This window comes from Bombina bombina, chromosome 9, assembly GCF_027579735.1.
Source record: "Bombina bombina isolate aBomBom1 chromosome 9, aBomBom1.pri, whole genome shotgun sequence".
In the NCBI taxonomy this organism is placed as follows: Eukaryota; Metazoa; Chordata; class Amphibia; order Anura; family Bombinatoridae; genus Bombina; species Bombina bombina.
The window spans coordinates 59,391,104-59,412,905 of NC_069507.1; the positions used below are offsets into that span (position 1 = coordinate 59,391,104).

A 21,802-nucleotide genomic window follows, 5' to 3' on the forward strand; every position below is an offset into this window, starting at 1 on the left:
GGACTAGGATTACCACGGTTAAGTAATACACCCATTGTGGAGGATGAATTACCAATACCGGGGATCATCTTACACAGCACTACGCTCCAACCTGTAGTAATCCAGCACCAAGTCAACAACGTAGCGGATTGGCCCAGCGGAGTACACACCTCCCTTCTGCTCAGTTGCGGAGTCTCCATCTTGGATTCAGCGTGTCTCAAGTGGCACACACTACAGTCGGGGACAGTTTCGAAGTGTTTGATACAAGGCTTGTATATATTTTTTATATTGTGAGTGTTATTCTTGCTATTTTTTTTATTAATTAAAATTTACATATAATCTGCACTTAGATGCGGTGGGCGCTTCTTTTTTCTCTTGTATTTTCTGCACCCAGTAATTACTCCTGAAATGGCTGCCTTCAAGATGAGATCATGACCTCTTTGTTTTGGTCTTCGTGAAATATACTTTCAGCTGCAGCTTTATTAAGGCCCTTAATACTTGAAAGTTTTTTGTTTTTTCATATCCCCTCACTCCTCTACTTAACACCATTATGAAAGTCAGATAAACAACTTGCACATGTAATTCTGGTTTTATTCATAATTCTTACTTTTTTGGGATATCAAAAATCCTCACAAAATAAAGGTGGTGATTTACGCAAAACTGCTGCCCCTCCGAGTTACAAGATCTACAGCTCCGTTGCTTGTGTCCGACTTGGCATTACCAAAATGTTAAAAGGAACATAAAAACAAACATGCATACACATGTACATTTTGTTCTTCCCTCAATTGAGGTCTATTCCATTTGTTGCAAGAAGCACTACAAATTAGTTAAATACACTTTTAAATAAATGTGTAAAGGAGTGCTTCACTGTAGGTTCTCAATGAGGAGGGATAACCGGGTGACAAACTAGGTTCAACCAGATAACGTAGAACTTCTACCTCAATACAGCTTCTGTCCTATGATATTTTAGTGGGGTGTGGGGGAGACAGAGGGAGGCAAATAGAAGCTTTGCTGGTAATGGTTTTGAAAACAAAATATATATAGATAAGGCCAATTTCCTGGATATCCCTTGGCGTGGTTTATTGACGAGAGGTGTCCTTAAGCCTCTAAATCCAAACCAACGCCAACCTTGTGTCCTCCAGAGTTTATGTTCTTTCCGTCTACTAAAGCAGAGAGAGTAAGTTTTACACCTGTAGATAGAAAAAAAACAAAAACAAAAAAAAAAAAAACACACAGGTCATGTTAAGAGTAATCCAAATATTTACATTTAGAAATTATGGCATCAAAATAAAAACCAATTGTAATTGCATCCCTATCACCCTCGCAAGGTGCACTAGCAATAAAATTGAGGTTGTGGGGGAAGAAACCAAAAAAATTACCCCATGTAAGAAGTTCATGTAAATTTGGTTGAGCAGCAATATTTAGTAAAAGTTTAATCAAAACTTGAATGCACAATCATAACTCACTATGATTTTTTGACAAATTCACTCACATCCTCCTTCAGTCTCACAATCCACCCTCCTCACCGTGATGGACACTCCATCGACCTGGTATTTGCCTACCTCTGTTCTATATCTGACCTCACCTGTTGCCCTTTTCCCATTTCAGACCATCACCTGGTCACCTATAATATTAATGCAACAGCTAAACCCACTTCTCCATCCCGCCCCAGCAGAAATCTACATGCTGTGGATCCGCTCCAATTTTCAAAAATCATTCAAGATCTCCTCCCTCACACTTCCACTATAACCTGCCTTGATCTCGCTACAGCCCACTATATCAAAACTCTCTCCTCTGCACTAGACACACTTGTCCCTCCCAGACTGCGCAAAACATCACGCCATCAGTTACAGCCCTGGCACTCTCAGCAAACATGCTATTTGCAAAAATGCTCCCGTACTGCTGAGCGTGTCTGGAGGAAAACTCACTCTGAACCGGATTTCATACACTAAGTATTCTTTGTTCATACACTTTTGCCCTTCACTTAGCCAAGCAAACCTACTTCTCTTCTTTCATATCTACTCTTTCCTCAAACGACTCTTCTCCACCTTTAACTCTCTCCTCTACCTACCTGCTCCACACCCCCTGGCCTGTCTTTAGTGCTCAAGACTTGGCAGAGTATGTAATAAAAAACAGGCAAATGAGTGCGGAGCACAGAGCTGGGTAGGGTTAAAAAGAAATATCTTTATTTCCAGTTATAAAAGCATAAGGGTTACAAATACCCTAGGTAAAACCTTCAATGTGGGATACAAAAAATGAACATAGGCTGACATGTTTCGGCTTCTAGCCGTACTCGTAGCCTCGAACAATTCACACCCTAAAGCTTTAAAACTGTTTACTAATTGGACTAGAGGTACACACCTTCCAACATAGTTTCCAATCAGAACTCCATGTATATTTAGTGTCGCCTCCCCTCGAAACACTGTGTATGGATATTGACACAAGTACGCACCCGCTATTGGTGCTGTCAATAATAGTGTATTGCACTTCTAATTTGTCACTGTTAAGCAGGGCAAGTGTAATTGAACAATTAGAAGTGCAATACACTAATATTGACAGCGCCAATAGAATACACTAATATTGACAGCGCCAATAGAGGGGGTGTATTTGTATGACACCCGATCTACTTCACCCCTGCTCTCTCTCCTTTCTCATGTCAGCGACCACTTATCTGGTATTTCTTCATGGATGGCCTCTCCACCTAAAGATTAACATGTCCAAGACTGAACTCCTACCCCCCCCCCCCCCGCTCTACGTCGACTTCTGACTTCTCTATCCTTGTTGACAGAATCACCATTTCCCCAATCTCAAATCTATCTTTCGTCCCCCACAACCAATCACTTTCTTCATCTTGCCGCAACCACCTACGCAATATTTCCAAGAGTCGCCCTTTTCTGAGCGCTAGCACAAAGCAAATAATCCACTCCCTTGTAATAACCTTTTTACTGGCCTTCCTATTTCCCGCCTCCCCCCCTTCAATCTATCCTAAATGCCTCTGCCAGGCTAATCCACCTTTCCCGTCGCTCTAACTGCTGCACCTCTCTGCAAGTCCCTTCATTGGCTCCCCATTCACAGCAGAATTACCCAATTCAAAATTCTCACCCTTACATACAAAGCTCTCAACGCCGCTCCCCACGACTTATCCTCTCTAAACCAGTATACTCCAGCCTGCCTACTAAGATCCAACAATGACCTGCTCCTTGCATCTTCGACTATCACCTCTTCCCATGCTAGACTGCAGGACTTCTGTCGTGCAGCACCTACCCTCTGGAATACTCTCCCTCGTGCTTTGCCCTTATCTTTCTTCCTTTAAATGTTCCCTGAAGACTTTTGTTCAGAGAAGCCTATCACCCAATTCAATAAATTAATTTCACTTACCTAACATTTCCCTCATCTAACTCTGCATTAACATCTTTCTCCATCTTGCAGTCCTCACCTCCTGTTTCTCAACCTCCTACCCTTCTAGATTGTAAGTTCTCACAGGAATAGGGCCCTCAATTCCTCCTGTGTTTGTAAATCTTGTCCATTCTCTTACAAGTTTTATATCAGTTTTATTTAAATGATTTTTTACTCATGGACATCGCTGCGGAATATGTTGGCGCTTTACATTAAGTATAATAAAATAAATAGAAAACAGGCATGGGCGGTACAGCCAATGAAAAAACTTCCACCCTCGTCATTAAACTTTTTATCAAGACATCCTGGCCATGAAGTGATTTCACAAAATATGCACTGTATGTCATCTTGTGCCTATAAATGTACAAATGAGGAGGGGAGGGAGGTAGCCTTCTCACAAGCTGTACTGTTCACTGTTAAATTTGAGACATAAGCAGCATGTTCTAGGGGAGCTTTTTAAAAGGTAAGATTTTATATCTTACAGCTACAATATTATTTATAGATACATGAAATATGTAATGTACAAACTTTACATTGATTGATTTTATTAAATGCTTACTAACTCTTTAATGGAAAATGGAAAGCTTTAATAAAAAAAAAAAAAACTTTAAAAAAAAAAAAAAAACACCAAGTGCTGCCATCTTAAACTTGGATTAACAAGTCATCTATTACTTTTAAAAGGGTCACATTGTTTAAATGTACAGTATTTTAAATTTAAGGTCTAAACACAAAATACCTTAAATTAAAAAATCAAGGTCACATGGTAGGAAGAGACACCATCCAAGTGGGGAAAAGCATTAAAAGGGACAGTCTAGTCAAAATTAAAACTTTGACGATAGAAATTTATAGCTACCCCCATGTAAATGTTAGACGTGTGCATTCATAGGTTTCGGATACCTCTAAATGTGGAAGCCCTTTGTATCATTTGGCTATTTTTCTGAGCCAAATTTATACTTGAAACAGCAACAGACTAAAATCTGGATTTGCAAATAGCTGAACGGCACAAAGGGCCACCCTTCTTCAGCATTGGGGAGGTATCTAAAATTTCCAAATGCACACATCTAGTAAATGCAGTCAAATCTATTATCTGAAAAGGACAAATCACTAACATGAAACACACTACCCACACTTACCTGGCCTCAAAGTTTGAGTGTAACCTACACCAACAAGGCTGGAATTGTTCACCTTTGCCTAAAAGGAAAATACAAAATTATTTTGTTAAAGATATGCAGAGATTCTATCAGTATATAGGTCTAGACACACACTACGTACTCAAAACACAAATGCTAAATTTGATTTTTACAGATGCCAAAAGAAAAAAAAAAAAAAAAAAAAAAACGCAAATTTCTGTGCTCATTTTTAACTTTAAAGGGGAAAAAAACAACTATATTTTCAATTAATTCACAACACCCCGCCCCCGTGCTTTTTTTTTTTTTTTTTTTGAGGTATAGTCGTACTATGTTGCACAATTCTATAATTATTGCAAAGGTTGTGTAGTGAACTTTCTATAATTGCTCACAATAGTAAGAAAGGTATTCACTAAAGTTGGCAGCAAGAAGCAGTTTCAGTTAATGCTGCATTTTACATAATAGAGGCTGTAAACATCTTTGTTTAATGGTTTGACATTAACTGCAATGTCAGCCTAAGCACTCACTGAGATGGATGCAGTGGAATCCAGTTGGTACTTGGCAGCAATTCCAAATCGGGTGCTGTTGTTGCCAGCTGTCCAGGCGAGGTTAACGGACGTCTCCATTTTGTCACTGACCTTCTGGTAAATGGAGCCGGCGAACTCCGACCCATCATTGCTAAAAGGCAGAAAAATATATAAAATAATTGTTGTGTACACTGTAGACATTTTCGGTGTTTCATCTAAAAGAAGGCATTACAAAATAATTCCATAAGCATATGAACAGCTCTTAATAAACCTGTGTTTTCTGGTCAGGGTAACAGATGTGCCCCTCTCAGATAGGTTATCCTTATCAGCCAGTGTGAAATGATTAAAAAGGGATAGTATAATCAACATAAAATTTTCATGATTCAGATAGAGCATGCAATTTTAAGCAACTTTCTCATTTACTCCTATTAATTTCTTTGTTCTCTTGGAATCTATTTTGAAAAGCAAGAATGTAAGCTTAGGAGCCGGCCCATTTTTGGTTCAGAACCTGGGTAGCGCTTGCTGATTGGTGTCTTAATGTAGCCATCCAATCAGCAAGTGCTACCCAGGTTCTGAACCAAAAATGGGCCGGCCCCTAAGCTTACTTTTCAGCTTTTTTAAATACGATACCAAGAGAACGAAGAAAAATTAATAGGAGTAAATTAGAAAGTTGCATTTTCTATCTGAATCATGAAAATTTATTTTTTGAATAGACTATCCCATTAAGTACACAACTGATACTGCAGTTTTAGTTTCACTTTCAATTTAAGTTAATATTTTTTCAGACAAAAATATACATTTTAATAACTTAAAATGCTGTTCTTTCATATTGATCATAGAATAAACTGATCTAGTAAGAAAAACTATATCATTATACATAGATACAAAATGTATTATTCTAATTGACAGTATCCTGAACAGGTACTAGAGAATACAAGCACTCATTCCTGTTAAAATATTTATTTTAACCATTAAGAGTTTGTGTCTCTATAAACTGCCAAAGACCTGCATTTAACTCACACCTGTAAGCAATGGCCTGTGTAATAATTATAAAAATTAGTATTTTCCTAGTACAAAAAGGAGAGAGAGAGAGGGGACAGGATCTGTGGTGTGTACTATGTTTCACTCACACATTGGTGTGGAGCTGGAAGTCTCCTGTCTTGTATCCAACAGCAAAGTTGTTCTTTGTGAGCTTGGATTTGGCACTGTCAAAGGTCATCTGGTACCCAGCAAGCCATCCTTCATAACCAACAACGGCAGAACCGTGGATAGCAGGGCCAGCAAAGTCAAAATCCACATCACAGCCAAGGTTTACGAATTCACGCTTGTAGGCCGCTTTAACCTTTCCACTCTTCTTGCTAAGAGAAAAAAAAAAAAAAAAAAATTAAAAAAAAAAAAAAACACCTCACTAATACTGGTGATGGATTGTGGATGGGTGCAACAGAAAGCTTTATATCTATTAATGTGACTAAACATTGTAATGTCTGAAATGCTGTAAATAGAAGTTCACAATCTTTCTTGTACTCTGTTTCAATAGGCAACCAATACCGTTAAAGACCCACAAACACAAACCCAAAAACAACAAACCGGGTGCAAGGTGCATTAATTACGTGTATCCTAAAAAGAGTTGCCATCCATTGTTTTGGAAAGGGGAAGTGAGCTACTAGATAAGTAAACCTGTTGTGAAACAGGCATGCTTTTTAAAGAAAAAAAAAAAGAAAAAAAAGAAGTGCACACATCCCATAATCAACTCACGCACCCCGTGTTTGGTGAAAATGTAGTGTCGAACGTAAGCTTCAAGCCTTTAGCAATCTGGGGGTAAAAAAAAAAAATACATTTTTTTTTTTAGAAACTACAAGGCTAAATCAAATAAAGGAAATCCTTAGAAACATAAGTCAATAGTATCCTACTGCAATAAAGTACATAAAAAGGCTGCCCAACGCTGAACTTGGACCCTAGACAAGCACTGGCCCATCTGCTCACCAAATCAAAATTTGGACCTGGGCATATATAAAATAATGTTCATTTAAAAAAGGGGCAGTGAACACCTTGTAATCACAAGATATTTGCTGTCTTTATACAGATCAGTTAAATCTAAACATTTAAAAAAAAAAAAAAAAAACATCATTTGCACAGCAGTTCAATTGCCAATTTCCACCCACCATTTTGCCATATTTGGAGGAGTCAATTGGTGCTCGAGTCTAAAGACAAGGCTAGCCATGGTCATAATGTTAGTATAAAATAGATGTGTATTCAGGTTTTGGAAACCTCCGAAAGTGGCAGCTGCTCGTGTCATTCAGCTATTTTCGGACCCAAATTTATTCTTGTGAGACTACAACACAATAGGATCTAGATTTGCACAAATCCTAGTGTGTTGCAGTTTCCCCCAAGAATAAATTTGGTTTAAAAAAAAAAAACAAAAAAAACCCAACAGCACAAGCTGACACTTTTTCCCCACATTCGGAAGAATCCAAAATCTATGAATGCACATATCTAATATAAAACACATGGTTTAGCAGTTATCTGTTAAAACTGAGTCAGGGAAAGATATGTAGCAGGAGTAGTCATCAGGGTGCACTTCAAGTTCGGAGAATTAAGAAATCCTCATTCTTCAGAGCTAAATTACATACAAATGGGGTTAAATAAAAATTCAAGATATATTGCAAAGTTGTTTCATTATACGTAAGTGAACATTTTATAAACAAATCTTAAGAGGTTTAGTTTTTTTTTTTTTTTGAGACGTTAAAGTAACCTTTAAAACTTTTAAAGAGACCAAAGTGTTAGCATCAATAGACCAAGTATATATTAACACAGCTTGGACTATAAGTGCAATTATTATAACAGGGCTGGCGAAGTTGACTTTTATATACACCTTTAAAAGTTTTCTATAGCTTTTACATATTATAAATTGGTTATCTACGTTTCACACAAAAACATATTTATCTAGCGTAGCTGATAAGGTTTCTGACATCATTTAGTGGCCTCTTCTAAGCAAGAGAGATCAGATTGCAGTGATGGGGCACAATATATTATTCAGACAGTCCTATTTACTAATGCTTTTTCTCCAGTCTAACACAAGATGCTACAATTGTATCCGTTCAATCTACAGGTTCAGATACGTACTTGATCTTCAATGGTAATTTCTGTTCCTAATGTGTTATCGGTGTTCCATTTTTCTGTGAAGGTCAGGCCGTACTCCCCCCATTTGTATTTGGTCTCTAAGCTGCCGTTAACCTTGCCGGAGTCTGTATTCGATGAACCAGATGTTGTGAACTCCTATAAATTGGGAAATAAGACTTATTAATATGTTCACATACCTCAACCACCATTTCCACAAGTAATAGATATTTATTACTAGGACTGTAACCCTTCCACTGCTTAGCCATGGTCTAATCGCTGTGTAGAAGCAGTTTTTAGACTTTTGCATTTTAAAAAGTGACATGGAACCCATGGTTTTTCTTCCTTTCCTGATTAAGACTTAACATACAATTGTAAACAAATCAGGTTTTCTTATTTTACCAAATTTGCTTAGTTCTTTGTTAAAATGCATATTTTGGTATGCACAGGAGCAGCACTGCACTACTGAGAGGAAGCTGCTGATTGGTGGCTGTACATGCATGCGTCATCACCCAATGTGCTCAGCTACTGTATTGCAGCTCCTTCAACAAAGGATACCAAGAAATTAAGCAACATTTTGTAAAAGTAGTACATTGGAAAGTTGCATTTTCTACCTGAATTATGAAACAATTTTTTTTGTGTTCCATCTCCCATACAATTCATTAGGAGCATGTAAATTTAGGACTAGTGACCTCTGTGCGTTTAACCAAAGGGATTAAACACATAGTGAAAGCACTGTTATGTACCCTCAGAGCACTGCTGCTGATCAAACAAACAGCACTAGTTACACAGCTGTGTCATGAGACTAGCGCTGCTAACTGGATCAGTGGGGACAAAAGTGCTCTGTGGGGACAGAGTGGTGTATAATCCCTTTGCAGTGTTTAAGCAGAGGTGTGGGGTCACTAGTCTTGTAATTAGTTTGGCTTTAACAAAATCAGAGCATGTTTTCTTGTTTTGTTTTTACTATAATGAATGGCCCTTTAAAAACATTTTGTTTCCCTGTTTTGTCCCACTATGCAATTTAAAGGGACAGTCAAGTATAAATTAAACTTTCATTATTCAGATAGGACTTTTAATTTTAATCGACTTTCCAATTTACTTTTATCATCAAATTTGCTTTTTTCTCTTGGTATTCTTAGTTTAAACTAAACATAGGTAGGCTCATATGCTAATTTCTAAGCCTTTGAGGGCTGCCTCTTATCACATGCTGTTTAAATCTCTTTTCAACACAAAGAGACAGAAAGTACACGTGGGATAGATATATAATTATATATATATATATATATATATATATATATATATATATATATATATATATAGAGATATAGAGATATAGAGATATAGAGATATAGAGATATAGAGATATAGAGATATAGAGATATAGAGATATAGAGATATAGAGATATAGAGATATAGAGATATAGAGATATAGAGATATAGAGATATAGAGATATAGAGATATAGAGATATAGAGATATAGAGATATAGAGATATATATAAAAAAAAATCAGGAGACAGCACTCACTGGTCTTGACAATACTTGATTTATTCAGGGACGTTTCGGGGAATACACCCCTTCATCAGACCCAGGTCTGATGAAGGGGTGTATTCCCCGAAACGTCACTGAATAAATCCAGTATTGTCAAGACCAGTGAGTGCTGTCTCCTGAATAGAGAATAGATATATTCCCTTTATTACCCATTCCCCTCTAATTACCTTGTTATCTATGCCTTTGCAAACTGCCCCCTTATTTCAGTTCTTTTGACAGATTTGCATTTTAGTCAGTGCTAACTCCTCGGTAACTTCACATCAATGTTATCTATATGAAACACACGAACCAACGCCCTCTAGTGGTGAAAACTGTCAAAACGCATTCAAATTAGAGGCGGCCTCCAAGGTCTAAGAAATTAGAATATAAACCTCCTAGGTTTAGCTTTCAACTAATACCAAAAGAACAAAGCAAAATTGGTGATAAAAGTAACTTGGAAAGTTGTTTAAAAATTACATGCCCTATATGAATCATGAAATTTGTTTTGGACTTGACTGTTCCTTTAAGCTTTACATTCCTGCTTTTTAAATAAAGATAGCAAGAGAACGAAGAAAATGATAATGGAAGTAAATTAGAAAGTCTCTTAAAATCACAGTCATAAAAAAAAAAAAAAAATTAGGTTTAGTGTCCCTTTAAAGTGAAAGTCAACCCTAGCGTTTCTGAAAAGCTAGGATTGACTATTAAAACAAATAAAGGGGACCAATCATAAAATATAACATACTTCATGCAGAAAGCTCCTTAATTTGTTTCAATTGATTGCCGCTCTGAGCTGCTCAGGCAGCCCACGGGAGACCGCCGTTTTGCTAGAGGTGACGTTTTAACCTCTTAGCCAATAGCCGTACGGTAAATCCGGCTTAGCGTGCGTGAAATCCTGTTCCCAAGGGCACCATTTGCGAAGAGGTTGAAACGTCACCTCTTAGCAAAACAGCGATCTGCTGTAGCAGATAAGCAATGGCTTGAAACAAATAAAGGAGCTTTCTGAATGAAAATCCCTTTTATTTGTTTCAATAGTCAATACTAGCGTTTCAGAAACGCTAGGGTTGACTCACTTTAATATCTGACATGCCCATGATTTTATAATGGGTTTGCCGTTGCCATGAAGAGACTGTAAATGCCAATGGCCTATTGGTCCTTCAATTTATAAAAGAGTCCCCCAGGCAGGGAGAAAAAAACTCAACACAACAAATATGCAGGGCTGGAAAATTCCACTAGTTCCAGACTAATTAATACTGAGTGAACAATTAACATTTTCCCTGACTAGTAAACTGTAGAATATGCCCCTTAAAAGGGACAGAAAGGTCAAAATTGAAAATGTGCGTGAATGAAGTTCCATTTAACATATAAAGCATTTTTGCAATATACGTCCATTAGCAAATATGCTTCTAGTAAAAGTAATGACATTTTTTCAGTGGCATACGCACATATCCTGTGAGGGTCGTGTGCCAGTATTCACACCATTGCTTGCTCAGAGAGCTGGCGGTAGGTAGTGTGTATTGCTTCTGAAGATGTATTTTGTGTCATACAAAACAGATGAACAGAACCTCACTGCATATGCTGCTGAAAAAATTATTACAAGCATATTTGCTAATGGGAGGTGTATGGCAAGAATGCTTCTATTTCAAATTGAAATGTACATTTTATTTTTGACTTTTCAATCCCCTTAAAAGGCAGTAGGCAAGGGGGGCTGGGATTACATTGTGACCAATATTAGAGCGTGTAGGGATAATGGTTATAAACAGGCAGACTTGGAACATCCCCCCCATTTAAATCAGCAAATATTTCTCAAATAATAAGACAGATGTTTTTTTTTTTTTTTAGAGCTCCAGGATTATGCATGAACTTACCACTCCACTTGCAGACTTTGTCTTGACATCGAGTTTCACCAGCCCAAAACCTGATCACACAACACAGGAGATTCTTATTTGATTACAGCCAAAGGCAATAAGACAGTGCACAGATCTAGATGTTGGTGCTTTTTACTGGGTTATCAGAACTATAGTATACACAATAGACTACACAGGGTTTGCTGAGATATGTAGACATTTGTTAGAAATATTAGCTGGGTGGTGTTTAAATTCTACTATCTTAATCACTGCAGTGTTCATGTTGATATTTACTAGAGAAAAAAAAAAAAAAAAAAAAAAAAAAACAGAAAACTATCACTCTTTACTCATAAAATGAAGAGCCATGTGATTACTTACTATATCCTTTATTGAAGATGTCTCTGGCAGATTTGCCAAGATCAGCATAAGAGGGAGGGACAGCCATTGTATCTGGAAAAGAAATGGTGAGAAAAAAAAAGGTAACGCTTCAGGTCATTTGCAAGGCAGTCACGTCTGATTTGTACTGTGTTAAGAGAATACAATGTGTATATTTACTAGTATTACATATGTAGATAAGCAATTTACAGTACAGCATATAAAATATAGAACCATTACAAGAAGACATGCTTAGACAGCTTTGTGTACCATATGGATTCAAAATAAAGCTGGTGGTACAAACCAAACAAATAAACTGTTTTAAAAGGGACACAATTAACAGCATACTGTACAGTCCCATAGTGTTGTTGCAATGCAAGTTGCTTTAGTCTCTTTTTAAACAGATAGTCAACTTGCACACCCCCTCCCCCTTTTCAGGTGTTGGAACTGACTGGAACTTATGCTCTTATGTGTGAACCTGTTTAAAAAGGTACATTACACATTTTTTCTTTGCATAAATGTTTTGTAGATGATTTATATAGCCCATACATCATTTTTTTTGTTTTTTAAATGTATAGTTTTGCTTTTTTTAAATAACATTTCTCTAGTTTTCAGACTCCTAACCAAGCCCCAAAGTTTTATGAGAATACCGTCAGCTACCTTCTCCAGCTTGCTCCTGTTTGTGTAAAGGGTCTTTTTATATGCAAAGGAAGGGGGGGGGTCTTATTTCCCGCTTTCCAGCTACCTTTTCAACAGAGCTAAAACAGAGCTTCCAAGTAAGTTTTTAAACCGTTTTATACTGGATTTTTATATCAGTATCTGTGAATCTTATTCTTTATAGTAGTGTACTGTCTATTACATGCAGTTATATGAAAAATTAGTGTATACTGTCCCTTTAAGTAAGAGCTGCATATAAACTGAGCAAGTTCAAAGAATAGTCTAGTCAATCTTTTTATGATTCAGATAGAAAGTTGCTTAAAATTGCATGCTCTAATTTTCTCCCATTATCAATTTTTCTTTGTTCTCTTGGTATCTTTATTTGAAAAGAAAAAAAAAAAAAGGAGTGTAAGCATAGGATCCGGCTCATTTTTGTTTCAGCACCTGGGTAGCTCTTTCTGATTGGTGTCTAAATGTAGCCACCAATTAGCAAGCGCTAAGCATGAGCTGAAACAAAAATGGGCCGGCTTACATTCAAATAAAAATACCAAGAGAACAAAGAAAATCGATAATAGGAGTAAATCAGAAAGTAGCATGCTCTATCTGAATCATGAAAGTTTACATTTTGACTAGACTATTCCCTTAATACCCTATACAGTCTATATGTAAATGTTAAAGCAGAGGAGCTTTGATACACTTCCAAACATTCCCTGGCTAAAAAAAAAAAAAAAAAAAAAAAAAAAAAAAAAAAATGGATCCGAGGCTTTTTTTTTTTTTTTATCTACAAGCAAGAAAGTCGAGTCATCTATAGGTTTATAGGGGGTCTATTTGGATCCAGGTCAGGAGAGGAGGTTAACCGACTGCTGGGATTTGTCAATTCCTGGTATAATGGATTGCAGGGCTTTACAAATTTGTTTTACATATTGCAGCCAGTCATTTAAGGAGGGCTTAAGGGACAGTAAAAGGCCAGCTAATTAGTCGCTCAAGAGAGCCATTTAAAAAAAAAAGTTTCAGTTGTCTATATTTTAGAAATTGCCCTGCTTTTGTCTATATCATTGTTCTGTGATACGTGAAAGAGTTAGCAAAGCTCTACCTAAATCATGGTTTGAGCAAGTTTTCTAGTGTTCAGAGTACGGAGAAGCATACAAGGATGAGCCAGAGTATCCCTTAAAATAAACACCCTGCTGAAGCACTGACATTCTAGGCAAAATTACAACAACGCACAGTGAACTATACAAGAGGAAACGAGGGTAGCTACTCATAACTGCTTAGCAGCACATTCCACGTTCCCTGTTTGGAAAGGCAATGTGTGGACCCAGCATCTACAGAGCAATCAAGTACTTTTTCATGGGTCCTCTGGCAGGCTGACAACGTGGGGGTCAGCAACCAGAAAGATCACGGTGCATCACCAGGTCCCAGGCAGGCCGACACCATGGGGGCCAGCAACCAGAAAGCTCATGATGCATCACCAGGTCCCAGCAACCAGAAAGATAACGGTGCATCACCAGGTCCCAGCAACCAGAAAGATCACGGTGCATCACCAGGTCCTCAGCCAGGCTGACACTGTGAGGGCCAGCAACCAGAAAGATAACGGTGCATCACCAGGTCCTCAGCCAGGCTGACACTGTGAGGGCCAGCAACCAGAAAGCTCATGATGCATCACCAGGTCCCAGCAACCAGAAAGATAACGGTGCATCACCAGGTCCCAGCAACCAGAAAGATCACGGTGCATCACCAGGTCCTCAGCCAGGCTGACACTGTGAGGGCCAGCAACCAGAAAGATCACGGTGCATCACCAGGTCCTCAGCCAGGCTGACACTGTGAGGGCCAGCAACCAGAAAGATAACGGTGCATCACCAGGTCCTCAGCCAGGCTGACACTGTGAGGGCCAGCAACCAGAAAGATAACGGTGCATCACCAGGTCCTCAGCCAGGCTGACACTGTGAGGGCCAGCAACCAGAAAGATAACGGTGCATCACCAGGTCCTCAGCCAGGCTGACACTGTGAGGGCCAGCAACCAGAAAGATCACGGTGCATCACCAGGTCCTCAGCCAGGCTGACACTGTGAGGGCCAGCAACCAGAAAGATAACGGTGCATCACCAGGTCCTCAGCCAGGCTGACACTGTGAGGGCCAGCAACCAGAAAGATAACGGTGCATCACCAGGTCCTCAGCCAGGCTGACACTGTGAGGGCCAGCAACCAGAAAGCTCATGATGCATCACCAGGTCCCAGCAACCAGAAAGATCACAATGCATCACCAGGTCCCAGGCAGGCTGACACTGTGGGGGCCAGCAACCAGAAAGATCATGATGCATCACCGGGTCCCAGCAACCAGAAAGATCACGGTGCATCACCAGGTCCTCAGCCAGGCTGACACTGTGAGGGCCAGCAACCAGAAAGCTCATGATGCATCACCAGGTCCCAAGCAACCAGAAAGATCACAATGCATCACCAGGTCCCAGGCAGGCTGACACTGTGGGGGCCAGCAACCAGAAAGATCATGATGCATCACCGGGTCCCATCAACCAGAAAGATCACGGTGCATCACCAGGTCCTCAGCCAGGCTGACACTGTGGGGGTCAGCAACCAGAAAGATAACGGTGCATCACCAGGTCCCAGGCAGGCCGACACCATGGGGGCCAGCAACCAGAAAGCTCATGATGCATCACCAGGTCCCAGCAACCAGAAAGATCACAATGCATCACCAGGTCCCAGGCAGGCTGACACTGTGGGGGCCAGCAACCAGAAAGATCATGATGCATCACCGGGTCCCAGCAACCAGAAAGATCACGGTGCATCACCAGGTCCTCAGCCAGGCTGACACTGTGGGGGTCAGCAACCAGAAAGATAACTGTGCATCACCAGGTCCCAGGCAGGCCGACACCATGGGGGCCAGCAACCAGAAAGCTCATGATGCATCACCAGGTCCCAGCAACCAGAAAGATCACAATGCATCACCAGGTCCCAGGCAGGCCGACACTGTGGGGGCCAGCAACCAGAAAGATCATGATGCATCACCAGGTCCCAGGCAGGCTGACACTGTGGGGGCCAGCAACCAGAAAGCTCATGATGCATCACCAGGTCCCAGGCAGGCGAACACTGCTAGGATCCAGTAGATGCACCACAGCGCTTTACTAGTTCCCAAGCAAGCTGACATTGCTGGGACTTAGCAAATGGATAGAAGGCAGCATTATATCACTGATCCAGAAGAGACAGCTGTTTTCTGGGCTCACTGCATGCTGAGGCTTTTATTTCCCAGACACAGCGCAGAGAAGCTGATGACCAATCAGGATAGTGGCTCAGAGCAGAGGGCAATAATATACACACACACAGCAGGAGGTGGGCAATTTGACTGGGCTACACAGTTCACATTCAGGCACCAGGACCATTTTTAAGTTCCCAAGGGCACCCTGTTATGTGTTTTTCTAGACTAGACGTATAGGTTTAAAAGGACAGTCTACTCTAGAATTTTTACAGTTTAAGAATATAATCTGTTAATTTCCCATTCCCCAGTTTTGCATAATCAACACAGTAATATTAATATACTTTTTACCTCTTTGATTACCTTGTATCTAAACCTCTGCAGACTGCCCCCTTATTTCAGTTCTTTTGACAGACTTGCATGTTAGCCAATCAGTGCTGACTCCTATGTAATCCTAGGGCACAATGTTCTCTACTGGCACACACAAACTAGCACTGTATAAGCTCTGAATCATGAAAGTTTAAATTTTCACTAGACTGTCCCTTTAACAAATTTGTGCAGTAAATTCTGTCAGTGCATATCCTTATGATTGCATTTTAGTATAAATCTGTATAATCAGTAATTTAAAATTAGCATACATAGCAATGCACAGTACTTTTAGTATTGCACTGGGCATACAGTTAAAGTTTAAATCTACTGTATTTGGGAGATAGTAGATTAAGTTTAGAAATGCTAAAGTATGCAGTGATTATATTTGGGGAATCACTCTTTAAATGTGAGTTTGCTGAAACAAAGTTAAATACTCTCATTGTAAAATGTAGAAATAGTGGGGGCGGGGGTTAACTAACTAGTGTATGTAAGACTCTGCACAGTCCTATCTGCACCCCTTGATCTATGGCACAATAGCAACAAAAAAAAATAATAATCAGAAGTTACTTATGTGTTGTAGTACACCTAGGGATGTATTGTGGCATAATGCATGTAGCCTAAGAAGGGGGTAAACAATTTGTCATTTCATTCCTGCACCACTTAAATAAGCATGACACCTCATTTGACAGAATTCCCTATTCCAAATGAGTGCTCCATACCTCTTAAAGAAGTGACAGCTGTAAAAGATACCATATCTCCAGATACCAACAAGAGACACGAGTCTTCACTTAAAAGAAAAACACCTCTCTTAAAATGAGTAATTACGTTATAAGATACGTGCATCTATCTAAAATTGAAGAACAAACAATATATCACTGCACCACAAGCAAGTACTTGCATACTACAGGCCAATCACGTGCATATATAGAGAGAGAAACTTATTCATACATTAGATTTTGCCCCATTAGTATTGTTTTAAAAGTTTCTCGTGTGCCGAGTGAAAAAATATTTCAGATAGGCCTCTAGTCTGAGTAGACTGGGCATTCCTGATTATAGGGACAAGAAACCACTTATATTTGCTTTTCTTGCTTTTTCATAGTACTTATTTGAATTTCAGATATCTACTGAAATTGTAGTTTGTTTTTTTAAACCTAGCCACAAAGTCTCATTAGGTTCACAAAAATGTATCAACCTATGCTTTGCAAGATAATTTCCCTGTAGTCTTTTGCCCAGCAGAGAGTTGGCCATACTGCCTCACTAAACAAGACATGAATTTAATGAGAATTGTCAGAATGAGGCAGTCTGGTTAACCCACTAGCTTTGTTTAAGCAACAGTGCTATTAAACAGCACTACAAGCAAGAGGCCTGTGTGTTTTCATCATTGAGTTACATGTGACATGACACATACAGACTCTAAAGAGCATTTGAAGGTGAAAGTGTTTCTTGTGTAACAAAACAAAAAAATTATCACAAGAGCACCAGATCTAGGGTCTAGATCAGATTTGATATGTTGCACAAACATAACACATTAGAAACAGACATGATCCCTAAAGTGAGCAATAACCAACTTAAAAGAGCAATTATATAAACAATGTTTGTTTCAATAATAAAAAAAATAGCCCAGGGTCTCCTGATTTGTGAACGGATATATAAATGCACAGCATTTCTAACCCTGAATTGAAATAAGTGACAAAAAGCCCTTAAAATGCAACAAAGCAGTTGTAAAAACATTTAAACCCCTACTCTAATACCCTGTTAGGTATTTGTAAAATAGAGTTTTCTTTCAATTGTATAAAGAAGCAACAAAAACCACGTAGTCAATTTAACATCAGATTAAAGAATGGTTCAATGAACATGCATGCTGTTAAGGTCAAATGCTGACTAACCCTATATATAGCACAGAAGTCATGTAGAAGGCAGCCATTTTGGAGACATACAGCATCTGTACTAAATATAATGAAATCCTTGCATAACTAGACATCTGGAAATATGCAAGTGAAATAAAGCCTGGCTCTGAATGTGGGTGGAAATCACTTCATGTCAGAGTCAGTCAGCAAGTAGGCAGAGAGAAAATACATGTTGGAGTGGGACAGGCTTCTAGACAAATACAACTAGTAAGCTGGAGACAATACAGTTGCTGGCAGTATTTTCACACTGTACAAAGCAAAGTGTGTACCCATAGAGATAATCCTAAACAGGAAGTAAAAATAACGCCCGGCTCAACCTCCCAGAAAATGAGTGATACATATACTTATTGTATAAGTTAATATTACTGAATGTGTACAGTATACAACATCAAGGTTAACAGCAGCTCCAAAGGTGACCTTAAAGATAGCCCTAAGGGAAAAGGCAATGAATGAGGATTTCCTCTGGCATTTTAACGAGGGGAAAAAATAAATAAAATAAAAAATCATCAAGGCTCAAAAATACAAATTGCTTTGTAAACTTGCAAATACCTGTGTCATGCTGCTAACATTAAGGTGTTTAATTAAACTTTTTTAAAAAGAAAAACCAAGGGAAGGAATGTTTTATACCCTGTGGAAAATTACATTTACGCATACATTACTTAAAAATGATAATGTAAATGTATACACCTTACATACAATAATTATAATATTGACTAATCATCAGAAGATTCAATTTACATATGTGAATATGACAGACCTATAAAGCAATTAGCCTTAGGTGCTCCCATGTTTAATGTCTCTAATGCTTACATTATAATCTCTAGTAAGCAGGACCCTCTAGTCTTGTCATGCCATTTTTGTACCCCTGTGCAATGCAGTATAATCCTTTAGCTTGCCCCATATCATCATCATCACCACCGTGAACAGACACAACTAGTGAGCCGCAACACATGGCTGTGGATGCCACAGATGGAGGGCACTCACAGGACTTGATTTAATAAGTAACTTATTTATATTGCTGATTACATTAATACAGTGTCCACTGTATTAATGTAATCAGCAATATAAATAAAAGTTACTTATTAAATCAATTCCGGTGAGTGCCCTCCATCTCCACACACATATACACACACAATATTTTTTGTCCCTTTTCCCTGTAATTCCATTCTGAAATTGTGAGCATGTACTGTTAAAAATGGAAGTGCAGAATACAGTTATATTCCACTCAGCCCTTGACCTATTTATACCTGCCCCTAATTGGCCACATCAGAGAAAGTAACCCAAGTTACAACATGGCAGCTCCCATTGCTTTAGACACTAATACTTTATACTTATTATATCACTATTTAAACAAATAATGAAACGTTCAACAAAATACATCTACCGGTTAGTCTCAGACTAATCTTTTTCTTTGAATGCATCATTTTTATAAATATTACATTTAGTGTTTAATGTTCCGCTAGTACTGATCTGCAATAATTGGGCATATATATATATATATATATATATATATATATATATATATATATATATATATATATATATATATATATATATATATATATATATATATACATACACACACACACATACATACACTGTATATACATACAGCCCACAGTGGACTAATACCTTGCTTTCCAGTACAACCTTTTGAGTTTGCTTGAGTGAATAATGTGCACACCCTATATGCTATTTATTATACGAGTTTAAAATAAGACTTTAGACAGTTATTTAATAAATTATACGTTATTCACTAAACAAGGAGGATGCCAAAGGCAGGGGAGAATGTTCAAATGAAACGTGTCAGTAAGTTATTTAAACATTCATTTAATTAGCTCTCTTCAGTTTTCCCAAATCTGAACATAAAGTAAAAGTTTAAAAAAAAAAAATGATGTGCTGAACCTGAAGTTGCAGTAAAACTGAACAAAACGCCGTACACTGCAGAACATTAGCACTAAATGATTAAACTGAAGCCCGAGTGTCAGTAGCTGGATGCCCTGAGGTAATGCGTGGCACGGTTCCCCACACGTGCACAAGCCGCACATCAGCCGTATAGCGCCCCCAGGCCGGCACAGTCATCCCAAGGCCTTGTTCCCTTATCCATATGCTACATCCCCCGCATTATCTCATTATGCACCGTAACTCGCAGCACTGTGCCCCGCTAACCCCCCCACTACTCAGACTTCCCCGGTACCTGAGTTGGGAGCGAAGCGGCCTGTCCGGTGCGTGCAGCTGGAGGGCGAAGTGAAGGAGACACAGAGCCTGTCAACAGCAAGCTCCTCCCAAGGACCACGCCTTAGAGCCGCCTCCGACTGCCCGATATCTGCCGGTACAGCTGCCACGCTCCCTAAACGTTCCAGAACGATAACAAACGATTCTACTTCACATTTCTTCCCTTTTAGAATCTAAACAATGGTCGTATGGTTCATAAAAATATCTCGTGCACGCGCGGAACATTTGTTTTAAACTGGCACTGCTAAAGGTATCTGCAGGACGCAGGGGCTTTTCTAACGGGGAGGACTGACATTGCACATGCGCAGTGGTTCTCTAAATGACCTAATATAAAATGACCAGTAGTGGTCGCTTTTGTGTCTCCCCTTTGTGACTAATTACAACTTCATCGTCTCATATCCTCTCCTCGTTAGCTTTGCTTCTTCCTTCCAGTAGCTGTATATCCTGTTATTCATGCAAATATTTTTATTTAAACATCAATATTCATTCGAGTTATGGAAGAAATAAAAACCCTCCGTTACATAAGAGATATAGAATTATTCTTTAGAAAATTAGCAAGTCTAGGCGAGTATACCCTCTTGCTTTTCCCCTACTTGCCTAGATTTGTTAATATTTGTATATCACTTTTATGTAATGGAGGATTTAAATCTCATAATTTTATCTCCACCATAACTCAAATAAGTATTTATTTTTATCTGTAAAGAAGCTTCACTAATCAGCAAATTTAACTTAGATTCTGCTGATGAGAGTGAAATGACTCTAGTGGTTTCTCTTACTGTATCCTACTCCTTAAAGGGATTGCTGTGTTTAACCTTTTAACGCCGTTAGGGCGTTGTATTCCGTCCAAATTTTGCTGGGCTTTAGAGCCGAAGGACGGAATACAGCGTCCTAACCGCTTGGCTTTCCTGAAGCCACTGGCACTTCCCTGATGGGATCGATGTCTGGAAGGCGTGCCTAGCATCATAGGGATGCCCCCCTGACGCGATCCCATAATTAAAATCTCATTATTACGTTCACGGTCGCGAGATTTCAATTTGCTTACATTGGAACAGTTCCGATGTAGACACGTTAAACCCGGCATGAAAGGGTTAAAACTAGTGATGCACGAAATGGAAATTCCGGACCAAATTCGAAAATCCAGGATGCACTTGGCCGAAAACCGAAACTGATACCGAAAATGTATTTTTTCAAATTATTTTTATTTTATTTTTTTTGCATAATTAGAGCCAATAAAAAAGCCCACACTTTTATTGAAAGTAACACACTAAAATTGGACAAAAATTTCTTAAAACAATAATATGCTACACAATAATTTTACCAAGAAAAAAAAAAAAACAGGCAAAAAATTCAATGTTCGGCCAAAATGTTTCTGCGACCAAAATTTTGGTGCATCCCTACTTAAAACAATTATAAATATCAATATACTGTATTATTCTTCATTTAGTTTTATGTAACAGAATCATATTTAACAGTATGTTTTTTTACCAATTATCCAAATAAAGTATAGTCCTAGAAAACTCATTGTATGCAAAACTGTA

The 21,802-nt window shown here is 38.7% G+C and overlaps 1 protein-coding gene across 1 annotated transcript; it reads right to left on the bottom strand.

Moving 5' to 3' along the window:
- Positions 1-549: 549 nt before the first annotated feature.
- Positions 550-20,316, bottom strand: VDAC2 (voltage dependent anion channel 2). Its single transcript, XM_053692135.1, has 9 exons — positions 20,227-20,316; positions 11,897-11,968; positions 11,540-11,589; positions 8,153-8,305; positions 6,789-6,841; positions 6,160-6,387; positions 5,030-5,180; positions 4,509-4,566; positions 550-1,169 (listed from the first exon to the last, which is right to left on the bottom strand). The coding sequence occupies exons 2-9, from the start codon at positions 11,961-11,963 to the stop codon at positions 1,078-1,080; spliced, it is 852 nt and encodes a 283-aa protein (XP_053548110.1). The 5' UTR covers positions 11,964-11,968; positions 20,227-20,316; the 3' UTR covers positions 550-1,077.
- Between the last annotated feature and the right edge of the window lie 1,486 nt (positions 20,317-21,802).